We start from the raw sequence: 15,696 nt of genomic DNA, 5'->3' as shown, positions 1-15,696 counted from the left end.
TCTAAGTCAAATGAAGCATTTGAATGATCTTTGTAAATCAGAACGGAGTCTTTGGGGGAGGGCAGGAATAGGGAGTTTTATTTTTCCTCACTTAATTTACTGTCCTGTCTTATACAGATGTTCTTTTTCTAAGGTCTGAGAATTACATAATTTTGAATGTTAAGATATTGTATCTATAAAGCAGGTTAAATATAGATCTAGGAAAAATATATTAAAAAGTAACTTATGCTGTCATAAATCAAGTTGAGAAAAGAATTTCTTCTCTTTATGGTACCTGGTTCAGTCTCCTATTTAGTTTTCTGGAACTGCCAAACACCATGTGGTTAGGAAATCAACAATATTTAGCATTTTATCCAAGCAGTAAGACTGCAGTCTCCCTATGAGTAAAAAAAGAAGATCCTGTTTGTTATAAATGATATATAAGCATATCTATATTGAAAAAAATTACTTCATTTTTTAGCATATGTCACCTCATCTTACCGACTTGAAACTGTAAAGTGAAAAAAGGGGCAAAGAAGAAGAAGACAGATAAATTAGATATTTTCATGTTACAATACCAGTGTCTCTCAAAATTCCAGCAGGGATGGTGAGTGTTGAGGAGAGAAAATAAAGATCTTATGGCCTGAGTGATATTTTTTGTACATAGCTTTTTTTTCCACTACCTTTTCTTCTCCCCCAAATAGAGATAATCTCTAAGGGACATGACACACAAAATACTACCCATCTCTTAGGTACTGACACAGCTAAGGCACGTTGCTGTTAATCTGGAGATGCCAGTGGTGTTCTCAAAGCAGCTGTAGGCTTTGTGGAGGTGACATTTTACATGCCTTGCATCTTTCCCATACTCTCCTCCTTAGAGGGATTTGGTGAAACACTTGAAAGGTACTCAGAAAGCTTCCAGCAGAGTGTGCTCTTTCCTCTAAGAGCCGGTTTCTAGCCTCTGGTGCATCTTCAGGACCTTTGAATCTCACTGGAATGTCACTGTGATCAGATATGTGCACACTGGCAGGAATAAGGAAGCTTATTACTGTAGAAAAGGTGTCCATTGCAGATTGCAGATCCTACTAGTTTATCCTATCTACACCACGGGATTATCTAATCCTAGTTAAGCAACCAGTAGATGATTAGGATTTTGCATGTTTGCCTTTGGTCTGTTCCTCCCCATCTGGCCTCTTAAACTGACCTTTAAATTACGATGTGATCATTCATTATTTGAATTATAATAGGGGGTTTTTGTCTGTTTTTTTGTTTGCATTTGGTACTGTTTTGTTGTGTGTGTGGAAAAGTGAGGGAGTGTTTTGCTTTATTCCCACTCAAAACCAAGCAGGAAGGTCATCATTAAGTTACATCTATTTGTTTTCAGTTTTGCTAAATGCAAAAATTTCCCTTTCTCCAGCAGAGCAGAGAGGAGGCCAAAATTATGGAGAACTGTGCAAAAATTGCTTCTTCTAAAGCTGTCCTCCTAACTTCAGGAAGTCTGACCAGCTGGCAACTGTTTACCTCTGAGAGTTTGTGGAGTTAACTGCCCCATCTGTATAACTACTTCCAGCTCCACTGCAGCCTGTTGTAAGATCCATAGATTAAAAGACCAGAAGGGAAAACTGCAGTTAAGTTCAACCTCTGGTATGCCATTAAATAAAAATTTAATTTTGATTAAATTAAAAACTGTTATTTACAGAAAATTCATAAATGCCCTAACTGTCAATTTGTGTATATATATGTATTCACACACACTCTGTCCATTGGCCTAGCTTCAAATCCCAACCACTGGATAATTTTCTGATTTTATCTCCTGCTTTCAACAACGTTATTTGAAATCTCTTCCTCTACGAAACTCCATTTAAGTTGAACATATCACCTCAGATTTTGCCCAAGCTCAGCAAAGAGATTAAGAGGCTTTCACTTGAAACATGTACCTCAACTTCTTTAACCTTACATTTTCTTTATATGTTGCAAAGCTCTAATCATAGACTTGATTATTCAGGAAGCTGCAAAGAGGATCAAAATATTGTTGATTAGACTGAGGTTAGGACAAATATAAACTAATAACAAATAATAATGGAAAGCTAAATAAGAGGAAGAAGTGAATACTTATGCTATTAAGAGTCAGACATACCCTGATTTCTCAGGCTACTGCAGAGAGATGAAACAGATTTTTTTTTCTAAACTTAGAAACTTACTCTGTTGCTTTAAGTACAATATCACTTATGACTGGTTGATGCAGTTAGTTGTTGTTATATCCAAAGCTCACATTAGTTGGGTTTTTTTCATTTAAATGCCACACTGAGAACTCATGTTGAATGGATTATCTGCTTGCATTTACTCCATCTAAACCTTACTAGAGTCCATGAGTCTCACTCACCAGTATTATCTTTATCTTTATTTAATATAAAGTCATGCTGAATGATACATTATCCTTACCTTTTGTTGTACTATCCTTATTTATTCAGATCCATATCACCAATTTTATTTTGGACCCAAGAATCAGTCTGATGCTGACAGAGTATAACTACCCATTTAATTACACATAATTTTGGCACAGTAGCTTTCCTTCCGTGTTTTGAGTTTATTTATATATTTATTTATTTACATATTTATTTATTTACACCTACTGAAAATTTGTAGCAATAAATCAGGCTATGTCCACTCAGTTCTTGTAATGAAAACAAGAACAAAAAACACCCAACACAGAAGTTGTTTTTTTGCATGTGTACTCATACTAACTAACTCTATGGGAATTTAATCAACATCTGGGTTTTTCTGGAAAAATGACATAAATAACGAAGATAACTCTTTCCTTTTTTCATGAAGACCCTAGGATTTCTGTATATTAAGGTACCAAAGGCTTCTTTCATCCTCAGATGCTTTAAAACCTTTCCTATTACCCTACTCAGTTGATATACAGTAATGTGAATCTTAACTTCCATTATATTTAGATATATTTTTAAGTCTGACACCAGCAGTCCTGCCATACAATTAATTAATTAATCATATTGTATGGCATAGCAAAAAAGGGATTGCAGAAATGAATCCTTAATGAATCAGTAATATATTTTAAAGATGACAGAAATGCATAAGTGCTACTCATCTGTGTGGTGCTGTGTCACCATTGACCGCTTCTTTAAATGGCCATATTCTTCCAGAATATCTTTCCTACTTTCATTTCACATTGGCATACTATAAATACAGTTAGCAAACATTATCACAAATGTTGAGAAAAAAAATCATTAACATCTGAATGTAACTTTTATAACTTTGTAAAATAAACCATATTTGTATTGCTTTTGCTGTTTTCCTTATAGAAGGCCACCCTTTCCTGCCTTGCTGTACCAAATATGGCATAGTTTTCTATCAGTATGTAACATAATTAAATGAAGAGATCAGTCCATGAAACCAAAAATAAAGAAGCCAGATACAGTAATGGAATGTTAAATAAAAAAATGGAAATAAAAAATGTGCAATGACAAACAGGCAACTTCTTCTGGACTGCATTCAAGTTACGGCACATGACTTTTCAGAAGTACCTAAATAAGTGACTCTAACTTGGAAATTTAGTCAGGGGAGTGCATTTTAAGACAATTCTCTAAGAAAATGTCCTACAAGGAGTAGATTATTGATAAAATGAGAATTTATGATCTTTTAGTTTTGAATCATTTAATTTTCTCCCCCATGGTATGCTAATCAGTTATTCTGAAGAACTTATGTCTGTCAGATAGGATAAAAACATGTTTAATAAAGGATTTCACCTGTGAAGTACAATTGTACAATTTAGTTTAAGAGAGTGATATAAGAAAAATAAGCAATAATCTCTCTGGAGAGTACTTGAATCACACTGTGAATCCAAGAATACCTATTCCACCTTGTTTGACAACACTTCTGAAAAATGAGTATTTGCTACTAGACCTCTTTTTGCATTCTTCACCTATCTAAAGGTAAATGTCATTAAAAGTACATTTAATTAGACCCCCATGGGTGTCTGCAACCTCAAGTTAGAAAAAAAATTTTAAAAATCTCAATAGTGATTTGCTTTCTTCCTGCAGCTTCAAATTACTGCTAGAAGGACTGGTCTGGCAAGAGGGTTTAGATTCATCAGTTTTGTCTAGTTCTGCATTTAACATGTAGAACTCAAAAACTACTGCAAGTCATAGCTTTTTACATTTACTATAAAACTGAACATCAAAGAAAATGTTCATTATAAAATCTACAGCCGATACACAAAGACTATTGGGAAAAGATCCAGTAAATCATATACACAGTGTATTTATTTTAATATGCAATATATAATTATATATGAGGAAATATATTAAGACATTTTAATACAGTATAAATGTTACATTTATATGTCACTGGTTACCTGGAAGAAGAGGCCACCTGGGAGAAGAGGCAAACCCACACCTGGTTACACCCTCCTGTCAGGGAGTTGTAGAGAGTAATGAGGTCTCCCCTGAGCCTCCTTTTTTCCAGGCTGAACAACCCCAGCTCCCTCAGCTGCTCCTCAATGGACTTACCTCTAGACCTTCTACCACCTTCATTGCCCTTCTCTGGACTATGTATATCATGCTATTAAATAATTATAGAGTATGATAATTTCATAATATGATTAATATATTATTATTAATATATTATACATGATATAAGAGACAAGTGATGCAATATGATTATATGATTATAATTATAATGACAAATTATATGATTATAATGACAAATATGATTATAATGACAAATTATATGATAACATATTTATATATTTTATTATATATGCTCATATAATTCCTCTCAACAGATTGCACTTTGTTTTTATGTCAAAATTCTATGATTTTGCATCTGTTTTCCTTCAGAAATTCTGTGTTGTTTTCTCAGTTTGTCCTTATCTCCCTAAATACATCATCTCTTACTATCTCTATGATACGGTGGCAGAAAAGTTGCATTATTGCTGCAGTTACTAAACAATCAAAACTATTCCTCTTTTTTCAAGGTATTCGCTGCATTACCATTCTCCTAACTTTTGATTATAGCAGCAAACACAGAACTCTACTCAATAGTTTATTATTGATCATAAACCAAACATGTTTTCTTAGCCATTGAAGGTGGAAATCAATGAAAATCAGAAGTATCATCGCAAATCTTTCATAAGGTATCAGTTTTGTTCCAGCTGTCACATGTCCTTTAAATTATTTCTTCACTCATGGTATTTTTCTGGTTGCCACATACATATATTCAGGATGTAAAATCTGAGTTATTGGGTAAATTTATAAACATTTTCTAATGGCATTCAGGGGTAGAATTGATATGGGGAGCATGGAATGGGGTGATAGAGTTGGGGAATGTATGTAGTTACTATGCTAAGGGTAAAGGAATATGGGCTGCTGCTTCTAAATGTACTTCTACTATATAACTACTTATAAAGCTTATAAAAATTAGGAAAAAAAAAACAGATGGATTAATCTCCCATAGTATTATTTTCCTAGCTGCATAAATATTCATAATGTTTTGTGATGGAGGCACACATACCTGGTGAAGGGTGTGTTCCCAGGATATGGGAGCCAGTTATGAACTCACCTTCATGCAGTACTTTATTCATAACTCAATTCATATTGCATAAAACCAAAATATCTGTTTGAAAATTATAATACTAACATTTTTTTTTGTCTTCACTATCCACTTGCATCAGGGAAAATACATTTTTACAATCCTCCCCTGGTTTGCATAGGATTATGGCATTTCCTTTTCTGATTATAAAAAGAACTGGATGAAAGTTTTACAGAAGAAGTCTCTCCTAGGCTTCTAGCAAATAACATTTAAAATTTATTGCAGTCAAAACACACTGTTTAGAAAAACTCTGCAGTTGTTACTTACTGTCACCACGACAAAGCAAAGGCCCCAGTTTGTAAGCTGCTTCAGAATTTGGTCTGTCAGTGTCTGTGATCACAATTTCAGTTACTGGTAGATGCTCCTTGTAGGAAAGGAAGCCAGTGTCATTAGTCCTGAAAAGGTAAAAATGAAAGCCACAGCTCTCCTAAATGTTTCCAATAAATTTTTCAGTATCACTGATGCATTGCTGGGGAAAAGGAAAGATATTCCGAATTTAAAAGTGCTGCATAAATATATGTTTGGTACAAACAACCCTAAATAGAAATGTGTGCTTTGGTATTGATACTGTGCTCATTTGGCATTACTGAAAGAATTGCATAGGAAGTGGGCAGTTTTATGGTTGTGCTTGTTTGCTTGAGCATGAGAAAAGTCTTCTTGACATAAATAGGTACCTGACTGGCTGCCTAAGTCAATGAATTTGCTCATGTCAGTAACTTTAAGTTGCTGAGGACATATTATATTTAAAACTGACTGCCTCATCACTATGGACTATTTAATGGCTTAACATAATTTCCAAGTCTACCTTTCTTTTTTAAACTTTTTTTTTTCCCTCACAAAAGTTTAAAAAATCAAATAGAAATGTAAGAAGTCATGCTGAGTGTACAGGAAAAGCAGCATAATTTTTAAATTTTTTAGGACTAGATTCTTAAAAAAAATAATCTCTTTCATGCTAGACTTCTAGAGACTTAAAGATTTTGACTATCCAAACAAGAAGTTTTAGATTTAAATATGTGTCCAATCTATGAAATAAGATAGGTTTCACTATAAAAACAAGCTATAGAAACCATATTTCCAAAACCACAAGGTGTAACTGGTTTTCTAAGCTCAGAATGCATCTCAAACAAGCATAACTTCTACTAGTTTTTTGCCCCTATGAACAGTTTTTAGTCAAATGATTATAAACAGTAGTCTCTAGGGAACCAAATCCAAGACTGGTAACAAGTACCAAAACAAAACTCTCTTTACACATGAACTCTGTAACACTGGAGTCACTGGGATGATCTCCACTTAAAAATGTCAAAAGTGGATACAAACAGAAATATAAGCCCAGAGTCATTATATTTTTAATGTAATACACTCATCAACATCAGCAATTTACTCACAGTGGCTATAGTATATATATAAAGTATATATATATATAAAGTATCCATATATATAAAGACCTATTTATTTACAAATATGTTACCATTATAAATTAACCCATGTATGTGAGCATATATTAATGGCAAAACTGAGCAAGAATATATGACATGTACGAGCAGCTATTCCAAATTTTGTTTCAAAATGCACTCATCTTCTAACACTTCTCTTTCTGTTGGGAATCAAATACTGTTTTTATTTTTGTAAAGTATAATAAAGGGAAATTTTTAGTGTTCTATGTGTTTCTTTAATCTCTTTATTGGAACAAGCATTGCAGATATCACTCTGTGAGTTTTACTGCAAATGCAAATTCTTTTCTCCAGAAACTTCTAAAGCTTTTTAAAGAATTGTTCTTTGACTAACCCTTTGCTGTATTTTCATTTCTGAGCCTGCTCATGCTGAGAGAACAAGCATTTTCCAACCAAATTCACTAGTTGCTCCTCTAAAGGAAAGGTGGATATCTAGCTTGAGAAGAAAATTATGTATTGCTTTATTTTGCACATATGGAGATGCTCATAAGCATCTTCCTTACATATTTCCACTTTCAAGAAACAGATGCTGATGCACTTTTTAAAATGCATTTAGTAACATACTCACTGAATTTGATGTATATAAGTTAAATAGACTTCCAAATTTCAGAGCTTAAAAGTTTCTTCTACAGAAGAACTTCCACTTGAAAAGTGCCTCTGCTTTATAAAGTCCTGCACTGCCCTGGAGCTATTGTTGAAAAAGTTGTATTTAACCCCCTTAAATGCCAGGTTCAGATCTGGCATTGTAACAAGAACTCATCTCTTATATATTACTTATTTGAATGGGATCATAAATGACATTAGAGAATTTCCAGCACAACTGGAAGACCTACATTCCTGAAATCCTTCCATCCCCTTAGAATACACTTCCACGAGTCCTTTGCTTCACAGATAACGAGGGTGTTAGTTTTAATTATCTAAATTGTAGATGGAAAAAAGGGTGTAAAAAGTCTAAACTTAAAAGTGTAGCTAAAAATTATGCTAAAAATTAACTTTTTTTCCCCCAGAACTCTTTATTTTAGCTTTAATTACTTTCAGGATTCTAAAAATAACTGAAGTTGTGCTAAAGACAGAGCTAATGTCTTAATATACAACCTGTAATGTACTAAGAGACTAGAAAGTATCTGTACAAAATTAAACTTTCCCCAGAATTCAGAGTGAAAGAATCAGCAATAATACCTAATGTACACAGCAATAATTTTGTGAAAAATTATGTTGTATAGTAAAGAAACAGGTGACACTATGGCAACTTAGATTTCCAACTGCCTCTGGATTATAAATTTGCCAAGGCCTGTGTGTTTTCTTTATTTACTTTTCACAAAGAAAATAAGCAACAGTAAAAAAATACCATTCATCCCTGTCAGCATCACAGTTGCAGGAATGCTGGGAATCGATGCAGCTTCCCTCTAACCCACAAGCACACTTTTGGACAGCAGGCAGTGAACCTCCCCAGTAAGTATGAGTTTCATTGGTTCTTCCAATCCACCAGCTCAGTGGCATCCCATCTAAAAAGCACGTTAGAGAAAATCAATGTCCAGTCTTGTCTCCTACTTCTCTCATTTTAACCTTTTCCCAAAGGTTAAGGAGACAAAAATCTCTGCTCAAATCCAGAACCTTTAAATGACCGTGGAAATATAAAAAAAAAATTACCACCTTTACTTGGTAAGTAATTATTAACTTTAGTTCTTCATTATCACATATTAAATGGTTGTCACAGGTTTTTGCTTGCATTAGTGAAAAGGGAACTCACAGCACCTAGCTCAGTCAGGCATAATATTAGAATAATTTATCTAGGCAGTCCATTTATGTAATTCATTTTAAAACGGTCCATGAAAGAGGAGATACCATCATCCTAAAAATCAGGGTAGTTTATATTGCCAGGTAAAGATCCACTTCAGATCTTGGAACTACCAGCAACAGAATGTGGAGACACACATAAATGGTCTCATCCCACTACCAAGAGTACTCCAGAGTACTACTGCCCACATCTGTGATGAACATTAGGCAGCTGAATAGTGATGTTAATTAGAAATACCCAAAGAGAGCTGCTGTCATAAACAGCAGATTCAGACTTTATGTACTCAGAGACAGCAGAAATAATGTTAAAGCTGCTCCCATAAGCAAGGTGACATATGTGGTGAGCAGAAGTGAGGTTTCCCAGGACTGTTACCTCTCTCTGTGGTGCATCTAGTCAGCACTGTTTGCAGTAAAGTGATAAAACTGGATGTTTCCTTAATGTCACAGTACTGCAGAATAAACCTAAAGATACTGCCAAGCAAGCATAGCAACAGAGTAAATATCTACAGAACAGAAGATAGCTAAAAGATGTGAAGCATAAAGATAAACCACCTCAAATGAGCCAGAAGAAGGGTGATAGATGCATGAAAGTCAAGGCCTGAGAAGAAATCAGGCACTGTCAAATTATAGCATTTCTTATGGAGGCACTTCTTTTTGATTTTGTCAGAGCTCCAAGTTTTCAGCAGCAGGCCGCCGTGAAGAAGGAGGAATTTATTCTGGTCTCAACTTCACTCCCAACTGCCACTGCTTATTAAACCTGGCTGCTAGATAAGACCTCTGTTAGGCTGACAATCTTTCAGATGGTAAACATGTTGACTGCATTCATTACCACACAACTGTGGGCCCAGCAGGCCAAAAAACACTGTGAGCAGTTTTTGGAAAAGTCAAAACTCGCATAATGGCATCAATGTCCAATATCAGTGTTTGTGTTTGCAAACCACCACAGGAGGAAGAAAACCCGGAGAGAGTTTATAAATAATTTATCAGACAATACTTTAAAAAGGTTCCAACAACTAAGGCTGTAAAAAGCAGAACGTTTCTGCTGCTTCAACAGCGTGCCTTATATTGCAGTCATGAATTAGCATTCCCAGTCTTGCACTAGGGACATTGGGGTGTGTTTAAGAGCTGGTCTCAGTTATTTGATCATACAGCAGGGTGAGGAGAGAGTATTTACTGAAATGCTGTGAGTTCATACTGATTAGCTCAGATTGTTTTCCCTGCCTTGGCAGAAAGTACTGCCTAACAGAAGTAAGCCATTAATTAAAATGGTTAGAGATTTCTTCATAATGATCACATAAACGTATTAACAAGTGACTTCTTTAATGAGATCATTTGCAAATGCTCTCCAGGCTGATTGACTATAATGCATTCTTAAAATATAGCCAGTTAAAAATTATTATGTAGACTGTATATTCCAAAAAGTATTTAATGTAACCATCATCAACTTTTGTACCTGTCAGGTACAAAATTTCCTAGTGGAAATTATGAATAACAGAAGTTGGAGGGATTAAACTGTGTTTAAATGAAGAATGATTTTAGAAAATCCATAGAACTCTCAAACAACTTTCCTATGTCTATTTACTTCTAGCATTCAAAACTAAATTTTAGATGACTTATCACAATTGACTGCTTGCACTATTTCAATACATTTATTTTAGCCTATTTATGTTTATATTATAAATATGAACCTATATATAGTAAAAATGGCATAACAATATAAATAGCATATTATTTTACCTTGCTCATGAGCAATCTCTTTACATTAAAAAAATAAAAACAATAAAAAAATCTTGAAACTCTCTGCTTGAAGTAAACCAGGCTTTTGAACATAGGTTTAATTGGAGCCCACAGGTAAAAGGAAGGCTTAGGGGGACATCTTAAGCAGTAGGTTCATTTTTTTGCTGTGGAGGTGCTTTGAAACAGATAACCTGCCAAGAGTGAATAATACCCTAAGAAGTCCAGAGATATCCCTGGTATAATTGGGGAGAAAGAATACATAATAAAAGAGTTTAGAGACAGAACCAGAGAGTGCTTCATTCAGAAGCCCTCTTTCTACTTAGTAGGAAAGAATGGCAAGAAATCAATTTTAGCAGTTTCAGAGTTTCTGGTGAACGAGTCAAACAATTTCACTTATCTTTCACTTTTCAAAAAACATTAAACAATGATGTTTTTACCTCCACATTATTTGGAGTACTTAGAATGGATGTTACGAGTATAGTCTTTTAATAGCAGCTCTGTCAGTGAGAGTTAAGATTTAAGTACACTACATAAATTCAGTTTTATTTAAGTAGATCAGAGGATCTCTTTTCTTCAAATAGTTATAATTTTGTCAATAACCCACATTTTAATTATTGAGCTTTTTTATGAATGTTTATATTGGGCAGTGGAAATTCAATGTTATTGATGCTTTTTATCAAGTACTCACAATATGCACATTAACTGTGCACATTAACTTCTGCTGGTATTTATGCACTAATTTGTGTTCCTTTAAGAAGATATTTCCTCAGTAATTCCTTCATTAAAATTAAAAAATCCCTGGAAAACAGAACAAGAGGAGGTCTGTTAATAAAATTCTATGTTCATTTAAAAGCCTTACTACAGAAATTAACTTTGAGAACTTAATTCTCTCAAAGAAGATTATCCTAAATTCACATTTGTGTTTTTTCTTGTTCAAATATCTCTTGGCAACTTACAGGAATCCGAGTGCTAGATATCAGAATTAGTTCAGAAGTAGTGGCAAAATGCCAGAGTGTTGTTTAGAAATAAATATCCTTCGCAGCTGGTAAAATAAAATGGACTATGCAACATAAAGAGATTTGTGTGCTTTTACTTACCTGGCTTGTCTAAGAGCCTCGACTTTTTGCAGTAGTAAGCAAGCTCCTGTTCACAGTGTTCTGCTTGGTTAATTGTAGCCTGGAGCTGGTCTAGGCTGGCAGAGTATTTGAAAAACACAGTGTGTGGGTTCTCTCGATTGGCACTTTTGACTCTGGTTAGGTTGGTGCTGTTGTGCTGTATAATTGTCCACGTCGCATCTTTCAGAACACACATGAAGAGTAACAAAGAACGAGAAGCAGTTGAAGAAGTTGGTAATGGGAAGAGAATGCGTGATGAAATCAGAAAAAAAAACAACTTTAAGGTGACTTGTTTGATCACAAAAAGTGCTTCGGGGCACGTGAAACAGAGACATAAATCACTAAGCAAAAATGAAAACAATTAATCGTGGTTTCTATTTATAGGTAGATTATTGCACCATGATTGTAACAGGTATTCAACTAGTTATGATTATTAAATAAAGAAGGAGCAAGTGAAGACACCCAAATATTTGTCTCAGAAATAAAACATTGTTGACTCAGTAAATTGCAGTGAAAGAATAGAAAGAAATAACACTTGGTACTGTTACTTTTCCCCACTTAAATAATGCGTAAAACAACACCAGATTCTATCCCAGAATCTAACTACATTACATATATCCTTGTAACTTGGATTAATGTATTGTGTATGAAGTATTTTCTATTATACAAAAGCAGCTTGCATACACTGTATTTACTATAAAATGGAGATTATATGAAGTTGAGTTATTCTAAAATTAAAAAATCTAAAATTAAACAGTAGTCATTACGAAGGCTCATTCATTCTTCTGTTTTGTGCTTTTGCCAAGCCCCTTCTTCTGTGCATAGGAAAGAGCTGAGCTCATTTTATTTCAGCTCCTATTTTCAAAACCTGGAACAGTCTCACTCTCCTGGTGAAAAAACCCTTTTCAAGGCAGAAGTGAGCAGGCTCCCAGCTAAACCTGGTCTGGGGCAGTCAAGATTAAATTCATGGTCACCAATTCTTGCATCTTAATGGCCAACATAATTTGAAAAGGTGTGAGGAAATATTATCTCTTTAATTTGTAGTATTTGATTATAATAGCTTTGACATTCTTATAGTAGTATTTCTAACTGTTCAACAGAATTCAATTCTAACAGAATTTAACAGAATTGTATTATAATTCACCAGCTGCCTAGAGGCCACAAGTGGCAGACATTATAAGACTTTTGTAGAGAGGAAAGAACTGAGGGTCATTTAAAGACAAGTAGCAATCAGGAAATCTAAATGAAATATCTTTTAATCTAATTATAAATTTTGATTAAGGGTATGATTATAGTGTCAAAAACCAGATGTCTAGAAATGCAGCAGATTTAGATTTTGGATTTTTTCGGATGCAGGTTTTTGGTTGTTTTTTTTTTCCTGTTTGTTTTTTGTACACATACATACACACAGACAATAAATATATAGCTAAACACTAAATTACACTGAACACAAAAATAAAGACAAGCAGGTCAGTTGTTAGACTCGTTGTCCCCCCCCAAATATACAAAGGAAAAGGAAAAACAGTGCACTGCAAAGTTTGGTCATCTTAGTTGGCAGTGTGGACTGTGGGCTTTTCACTCTGAAAACGATCCCCAAGAATAAAACCAGGGAATGGCACCTCCCTCCCAGCTGCCTGAAAATAGAGCCCCATGAATGTCAAAGATGAAATGTGGGCATCTGCCTTCCGTGCCTCTGGTGGGAAAAAGGGAATACCAGTCATGAGGAAACTGGGAACAAAACAAATATAGAAGATTCATCCTGTCAGGATGCATCTTGAGCTCAAGAACTGATCAATGATGTTTGCTTAATGTGGTGAATAAGGAGTGACTGAGGAAAACAGCAACAGCTGTTCACGGACACACAAGGATAAATCAGACACTACACTGTACCTTGGAGAGTCATACCCACTTGAAAAAATTGTCATTTTTCTGCCATGATTCTTTGGGGGCTCTTTTAGTCTCATAGGACACTAGGATATTTGTTTTTAAAAGCCTGTGCCAATCTGAAGTGTGCTCACTGTAAGCTAGCACAGTTCACTTTAGAAGTCAGACTAGTTAAGTTGCACAGACCAACTGAAATTATAAGCATTTTATTATTTCAACATAACTAATATGTATTCTTTACATCACAGTGAAAATCAACAAATGCCACTATCAGACACCTTCTCACGAAATAGGTGTGACCATTAATGTCAACATTAAAAGCTTGTGGAAAGGTTTCTAAGTCAAATTCTCAACACCTAAGGGATACTTAAATCAATACAAACCTAACCTATTCATGTAGTCTTTTAAACACCTATAGCTGTGTAAAAATGTATTTTTGTCACACAAAACCATAAAGTGTTTCCATCATTTTTTCTGGAAAGCAATTTGAATAAACAGGGGCTAAGTAAAAAGAAAAGGAAACAATACAAATCATGCAATAATAAATTTCAAAAAGCCATGTAAATGTACGATTTGTTGAAAGGACATATATCAATACACCATATACCATACAGAGATCAAGTCATTTGTTAAACAGCAGACTGACAAACAGCTCTGTTACCTGGAACTTCTAATTATATAAGTGATCAGATTCAAAGAACTGGTGGCAGAGGAGGAAACAGGGTGCCTGAAAGTGAGGCTGCAGAAGTCCCACTTGTTGCATTTGTATTCTCCAAAAGCTCTCCTTGCAGTTTGAAAAATGAAATTTAACACCTATATCCCTCACAATAAAGGGTGGGTTTGAATTAAAATTTTTCAGAAGGCTACCAGAGGCAAAAAAAAATCAGCAAATTTCTCATAAAACACAACTTATTTCTCATTTCCTTAAGTGTCCTCAAGAGGCTTCAACAAAGCTGCTCCCCAGAAATGAACTAGTATGACACTGTTTTCATATGGAACACGTCCCATTTATGGAAAGCACAATAGCAATGCTGTGTTAGCTTCACAGCCTGAATCCTGTTATTATTCTAATTTCTCTGCCTAATTCTTTGTCTGATATCCTGAGCTGAGGAGTCACTTTTGTTTTGTTGTGCGTGTTTACATTAAACTCGGGAGCTGCAGAGGTTCCTCACTGGACAACTCACGTTTCAGTCTAACGAGCTGCAAGTTAAGGAAGTTTATCACCTCACCTGTCATATTACAGTAGACGAGAAATGGTCCCAAGGGGCCACTTCCATCTGAATCGATACTGTAAAAGCCTGAAGTGTTCCCTCTGTGCTTATAGGCTTCACACGATTGCTCATAGATGGCTGGAAAAGAGAGCACATTCCATCACAAATGTTAGGGCATAATTCGGCATTTTATTCAGGGAATTTAAAAAAAAACAAAACAAAACCAAAAAACCCCCCACAACTGACGCTGGGAAAAGAATTTGGGTTTGTGTGTTCACCGCTAAAGAATGAAGAAGAAATTGTGCCACCAAAACTGTGATTTCATTTCAAATTTTTAAGCACATTAGGTTTTATCCTGGAGATCACGAGAGTCATTTTTAAGCATTTTCTTCGCTATTTCAAGCTAAAAGCTTCAGGGAGGAAAACATGAAATGTGGGTGAGTAAATGACTGTAAAAGTGCTGAATAATGGTAGAATGCCAGTGGTATTACTTAGACCCTGGTAATAAGATTTTGAGGAAACAATCATTAACTACCTCCAACAAATCAGATTTTTGTTGCTGTTGTTGTTGCATACAGCAGAAGGTAAGCATTTTTTTGGCTTTCACACATCTTATTTTCTTCCTTTTCTAAAAGGAAAGGCAAGTGACTTGTCAGAGACTTCAGTAAAAGAACAAAATACACAACGACAAAATGACAGCTCCTTGGTCCCTTGTCATGTATACTTTATATCACTCAAAGCCTAAAAGAACAGTCTGTGGTGACTTCTTTATGATCAAATATCTGAGGAAAAAAAAGACACACGAGTCCACCTCTGTAACTGTATCTCAGGCACAACTGATCATAACCCCACAGCTAGACCACATTAGCTTAAATTCTCCCTTAGCCACTATATTTCTATTGAACAGTCATA

At 34.9% G+C, this 15,696-nt stretch overlaps 1 protein-coding gene across 1 annotated transcript in view; it reads right to left on the bottom strand.

Moving 5' to 3' along the window:
- The window catches only part of CNTNAP4 (contactin associated protein family member 4), a 199,721-nt gene that overhangs the window by 26,497 nt on the left and 157,528 nt on the right, over nucleotides 1-15,696 (bottom strand). The window contains exons 12-15 of the mRNA XM_064642346.1: nucleotides 14,803-14,922; nucleotides 11,672-11,869; nucleotides 8,389-8,545; nucleotides 5,857-5,984 (exon numbers count right to left, since the gene is read on the bottom strand). Of these exons, the coding sequence (XP_064498416.1) occupies nucleotides 5,857-5,984; nucleotides 8,389-8,545; nucleotides 11,672-11,869; nucleotides 14,803-14,922 (603 nt within the window). The remainder of the gene's footprint in view (nucleotides 1-5,856; nucleotides 5,985-8,388; nucleotides 8,546-11,671; nucleotides 11,870-14,802; nucleotides 14,923-15,696) is intronic.

Source organism: Pseudopipra pipra, chromosome Z (assembly GCF_036250125.1).
Source record: "Pseudopipra pipra isolate bDixPip1 chromosome Z, bDixPip1.hap1, whole genome shotgun sequence".
Classification (NCBI taxonomy): Eukaryota; Metazoa; Chordata; class Aves; order Passeriformes; family Pipridae; genus Pseudopipra; species Pseudopipra pipra.
This window is presented reverse-complemented; position numbering and strand designations above follow the sequence as displayed.